The sequence below is a fragment of the Spermophilus citellus genome, assembly GCF_964194105.1.
Source record: "Spermophilus citellus genome assembly, chromosome: 2".
Taxonomy (NCBI): Eukaryota; Metazoa; Chordata; class Mammalia; order Rodentia; family Sciuridae; genus Spermophilus; species Spermophilus citellus.
The window spans coordinates 64,913,371-64,919,370 of NC_138183.1; the positions used below are offsets into that span (position 1 = coordinate 64,913,371).

The window sequence follows — 6,000 nt, forward strand, 5'->3', positions numbered from 1 at the left end:
ATGTACCAATAAATCAATAGAATGAAGACCAATAGTAGAGGAGGAGTCTGGGAGGTAAAAGGGAAGGGATTTTACTGAGGGTTGAAATGGATAAAACTATGCTATATGTATTTATAAATATGTTAAAATGAGCCCCACTTTTATGTATAACTACATTGCATTAAAAATTAAAAAGTTAGTTTAGCTTCTAAGAGTTAAATATATATATATATTTATATTTATTATTTTGGGTATTTTATTTAAGGAGCCGCCTAAAGAAAGACTATGATGATTTCAGAAGACAACCTGATCATGATAAATTTACTAGAGAACTGTGGACTACTGAAGAATGTGAAGGAGATCCTGGTAAAGAATCTCCTAAAGTAGAAATCAGTAAGCCTATAGACTCAACAGAGCCTCTAGATATCCTGGAAAAAGATAACTTTATTTCAGGTACGCATTAAAACTTTTTAAAACCAACATAAGTGCACAAAGAGAAGTTTCTATTTGTTTTGAAAGGAAAAGATAATCTGGCTATTGTATATTATTTGGGGGAAATCTGGAATGTTTTGAAGAAGTACTGTCCAGGTCCTTACAAGCAACTTTTTGGGAGTAATTATTACATTTTTAGGAGTTTCTGAAGCCAATCCCTGATTCCATATGTAGGCATGTCATTGCTCATTACAGACTATACATCCTTAACCTGCAATCCCTTTGAAATTGTTTCATTCTCTTCTTTATTATTACTATTTTTGAAACTCTGTTTCTGAAGTTTTCTTTAAATGGAATTTGGCAAGTTCCTAGTATTATGAAGATTTTTTTTTTTTTAATGAATGACCAAGGTTGATGGCCTAATAAGACCAGAGTAAACACATTATTCTAATAATAATAGGTGGCTAGGTCAGATTAGATGTGTTTCACTTCAACTCTAAATCTAATTTAGTGACTTTCTTTAATTCTATAAGAGATTAATATGAAAGTTTGTGGCTAGAAATGTATTAACCTATTATTTTCCATGTCTTGGTGAATTGTAAGAATAAATTCCTATCAACCCAATTTGACCAGATACTATAAGGATATACATTAAGAAAATGATAGATATTTTTATTCTTTAGACTCTCTAAAAAAGAATAGAATAAAAAACTATCTTTTGTATCAAGGTTTCTATGTCTAGAGAAAGAGAACTAGTAGACTAGATTCCTTTTCAAATTAAACTCTGAACTCTAATTGTTGGCTCTAATATCTCTTTAAAAATGAAATTTTTTCTTTTGTACTTATATTTGCAGCAGAATTAAAGAATTATATCAAAAATAATTTTCTTGGTAACAGGTTGCTCTTGAGCATAGTTATGATATCAGTATTACCATGATAGAGGTCCCCTTGCCTTTTATCTCCAGTGTTGCTGAAGCTTTAGAACTACCCTATACTAGATTGACTTTCATTTTTATTATTGGTGTTATTGCTATTTAGTTGCTACTTTCTATAAACAAAGCGCATGTTTTTATAATTTTTCAGATGATATGAAATTGTCAGAAGTAGATTTTCCTATGGCTAGAAGCAAGGTGTTGAAAAAGGAATTGCCTTCTAAAGAAGTACTGAAGACCCTGCCTAAAACACTTAAACGACAGTCCAAACAAACTAGTTATCTGGATGATAGCACAAAAGAGCTTTCCCCAAGGAAGAAAGCAAAGTTAAGCACAAATGAAACAATGGCTGAGAATTTAGAAGGTGATATGCAGATTGACTGTTTGAGTGAATCAAAGCATATAGAGTCATTTGCCTCAGTGGATTCAGTACCATTGTCTACTCTCCAGAAAGGGACCAAACCTATTCAGGCCTTGCTTGCAAAGAATATTGGGAACAAAGTGACCTTAACAAATCAACTGCCCCCTTCCACAGTTAAAAGTGCTCCTGCTGTGGAAAAACCAGTTATATCTCCTCCAGAAGCAAGCCCTGTAAAGCCAGCATTGACCTGCCTCAACAGTACAAAAAGTCCTTTACAGATGGTATACAAAGTGCCCTGTACTCAGTGGTTGCCAATAGATGTTCACAATAGCTCTGTGAAGATTCAGGTGCAACCTATGGTAGATCCTAAAACAGGAGAAAAACTTATGCAGCAAGTTCTTATTTTGCCTAAGAATTTTGTGATTCAGCACAAGGAAGGAAAAGCAGTTACAAAAGATAAACCATCACTTCAACAAAAAGGTACAGAACAACGTTGTTCATCTTTACCGCAGACAGCAAGTATAAACTCTTCTTTATCATCAGTTCTTGTCAACTCAACAGCAACTGTTTCTGCCCAACTACCTATTTTCAATAAGACGATTACACCTTTACCAAATGTGAGTAGTGCTAGACCACAGCCTTTGTCACCTGTAACCTCTGTGAGCAATTTACTAATACCACCAGTTAAGACTAGCCAGAGTGAGGCAGGAAAAGTCAAGAATGCAGTTTTAACAGCCACATTCCCTCAGCCTGTTGCTTCACCCACCATTTCCTCAACAGTAACAGTTCAGCCTCTATTATCAGCAACAACACTAAGTGGATCTACAGATCCTGGTAATTCCCTCAACTCTTTTGCACAACAAACTGCTGATTCTTCTGAAGCAAAGCAAGAACTGAAAACTGTATGTATAAGAGATTCACAGTCAATTCTTGTTAGGACACGAGGCGGGAACACTGGAGTTGTAAAAGTACAGACCAATCCAGATCAAAATTCACCCAACAGTTTATCTTCAAGTTCAGTTTTCACTTTTGCTCCTCAATTTCAGGCATTTCTGGTACCAAAATCAATAACTTCATCCTCCTCTGCTTTTTCACAAGTAGCTGGAATGACTACTACATCTAGTATCCCACCTTTCAGCCAAACACCAACTTCTGTTTCCATTCCATGTGGCTTTAATTCATCCATAGGAAAAAATCTCAAACTTACTGTAGGCCAACCCTCCATCAGTGGTAATATGGGCCACATGAGAGAGAAAACTTCACACATGCCCCCTTCCCCCTTGAAGTCCTCTCTTTGTTCCAGCACTGTACTACCATCAACAACAAATAGTTCAGTAAGTGTAATTAGCATATCAGCAGGAAACTTTGGACAAACCAATACAAATGTTATTCATACTCCAACTAAACAGCAACAAGTAGATTGTATCACAAAAAGTTACCCTGTTACAAGATCAGAAGCAACAACAGCAACAAATGGAGACGTCATCAGTGCAACTCCAGTTCAGAAACTTATGCTAGTATCAGCCCCATCTATTCTTCCTTCTGGCAGTGGAACTGCAATTAATGTAACACCTGCACAGACATCTACAGGTGTTTCTACCCAAAAATTAGTTTTTATTAATGCTCCGGTTCCTAGTGGCACTTCAACCCCAGCTATTGTTGCAGAGTCATTAAAACAAACTCTACCTCCCACCTTGAATAAAACATATGTTAAGACTCCAGAGCAACCCCAAATAGTACTAATTCCATCTACAGTGGGAGCACCAATAAAAATAAATTCTTCACCAACTGTATCTCAGATAAAAGATGTGAAAATTGGACTAAACATAGGTCAAGCAATTGTGAATCCTTCAGGCACCTTGCCAACTATACCATCAATTAATATATTGCAAAATGTAACCCCAAAAGGAGAAGACAAAAGTAGCAAGGGCTATGTTTTGCCATTGTCATCAAGTGGTAATTCAATTCCAGTAAGCTCAAATTTTGTGAGTCAAACTATTACTCCTGTTAATGAATCAGTGGTTTCTGCAGCAAAAACAATAAATATGTTTTCAGTAACAGGAGCAAATGTATCTTTGGGTTCCCTTTCAGTGACTTCATCCTCTGGTTCAGTTGGGACACGGCCTCCTGTTTTAGTTAGTGGAAATGAAACCTCCTCAAGAAGTATGCCTATCTTGTCAAATAGACTTGGCACATCGAATCTCGGAAACACTGTGGCTATATCAACTGTGAAAACAGGACATCTTGCATCTTCTGTTCTGATTTCAACTACACAACCAACAGTGTCTCCTAAATGTTTGACATCAGCTTTGCAAATCCCTGTTACTGTTGCCTTGCCTACTCCTGTGACTGCATCCCCCAAAATAATCAATACAGTTACACATTCAGCAACAGTACCAGGATCTACACGTTCCGTGTCTCTTTCTAAAAGACAATCTCGAACTTCTCTTCAGTTTCATTCTCCAGGGACTTCAACTACAGTGCCAACAAATGTAAACACAAATAAGCCTCAAGCTGAGTTGTCGTCTGTTTCACCAAGTCCAGGTAAAATAATTAGTATTTCCAATTTTGCTTCTCTTCCAAACCAGCAGATGTCCCCTGCTTTAGTAAAATCAACCCCCAGTTATAGTTCTGTTCCAGGTGGCTCTGCCATTCACACTGCTACAGCAACATCAAATGTAACTAGTTCAGTAGGGGGTCCAGTTAATGAACCTTGCATTCAGCAAAAAATAGTCATCAACACCAGTACACCTTTGGCACCTGGCACTCAGATCATGATTAACGGAGCCCGATTTGTTGTCCCACCACAAGGTCTTGGAGCTGGCAGCCATGTTCTCCTTATATCTACTAACCCAAAATATGGGCATCCCTTAGTTCTTAATAGTGGCCAAGGCATCCAGCCTACACCCATAGATAATGCTGTTCAGAAGATCACACTAGCATCAAACAGTTCTTTAAGTGGGCAACCTGTAAAACATTCTCTAAGAAGCTCTACAAAGATTGTAAATTCTCTGGGGAATGTAAGTTCTCTACCCACAATACATACAACATCACAATTTGTAAACACAGCTGCTAAAATTTCTGTTCCACTTCCTGCACCAACAGTGTCATTGACTTCAGTAATTAAGCCTCCGCCAGCTTCACATTTGTCTACAACATCTGTGGTTTCTGCCATTTCTTCCAGTAATCCTCCACTGCCAAATAGCACTTCGGTATTTCATTTGGACACATCTGTAAAAAAATTGTTGGTTAGCCCAGAAGGAGCCATTTTGAATACCATAAATACTCCAGCATCTAAGGTTTCTTCACTCTCTCCATCTCTCTCTCAAATTGTTGTATCTGCCAGTCGAAATCCAGCCTCTGTCTTCCCTGCTTTCCAGTCATCTGGTTTAGAGAAGCCTGACACAGCTGCATCTTGAGTTTAGACTAAACGAGCCAGTTTTTAAATAATGGGGCATTGTTTTAACTCCCATAAAAATTTTTAACTGTTTATTATACTGTTGAAAACATACTATACATAGGGGTGTGTGTGTGTGTATGTGTGTGTGTGTGTGTGTGTGTGTTTAATGTACCTTTTCATTAGCTTGCAGCGAGACGTTATTGGGGAGGGAAAAGTGTGTTCCATTTCACTCATTGGTATGAGGATGTTTTCAAATGTTTGTTTAAAATACATGGTCTGTATCACATAAATTGAACAAAGTCAAGTTTGACTAGTTTAGAGTAAGCTAGCCTTTTGCACAGTTACATTGACATGTTTCTTGAATTTGGACTATTGCAGCGTGTCTATGCTATAGCATTCTGTGTTATTAGTGAAATCTTATTTTTGTTTCTGTAAAAAGAAATATATATATATATTTATGCATTGTGAAAATGCAGTCAATGGTGTAAAATTGTACATATTCCTAAATCCCTAACAACCTGTACTAAATATATGTACAAAGAACTATGCTGTCTTATTTATGTTTTGTTTACATAATGTATAGTTTTTTAAGTATTTTAGTAATTTTGGACCAGTGAACTGTTAGCAACAATGCAGAAGAATCTGCATGTAATAAACTGAGTTGCTGTATTTCTTTGTTTGAATACTATTTTTAAAGTGTGTTCTTGTTCCATTTAAAGAATACATGATACAAATGAAAATAGTCCTTAATAAAAAGGAAGGCTGGGAAATTTCTATTACTAAAACTAGTGTTTGCACAAGGCCTTACAGTTTTCAAAGTTTATTTGCATATATCTCTTTTGTTATTTTCAAAATATTCTTGAGGAATTAAGTGATACAACCAAGGTTCCCCATCT

General features: G+C 36.5%; 1 protein-coding gene across 4 annotated transcripts in view; it reads left to right on the plus strand.

Moving 5' to 3' along the window:
* Positions 1–5,773, plus strand: part of BRD10 (bromodomain containing 10) — a 90,235-nt gene extending 84,462 nt beyond the window's left edge. For all 4 annotated transcript variants that reach the window (XM_081282048.1, XM_081282046.1, XM_081282047.1 and 1 more), the window contains 2 exons: positions 245–432; positions 1,495–5,773. In XM_081282048.1, coding sequence (XP_081138174.1) covers positions 245–432; positions 1,495–5,123 — 3,817 coding nt within the window. In that variant the 3' untranslated portion in view covers positions 5,124–5,773. The remainder of the gene's footprint in view (positions 1–244; positions 433–1,494) is intronic.
* Positions 5,774–6,000: the final 227 nt, after the last annotated feature.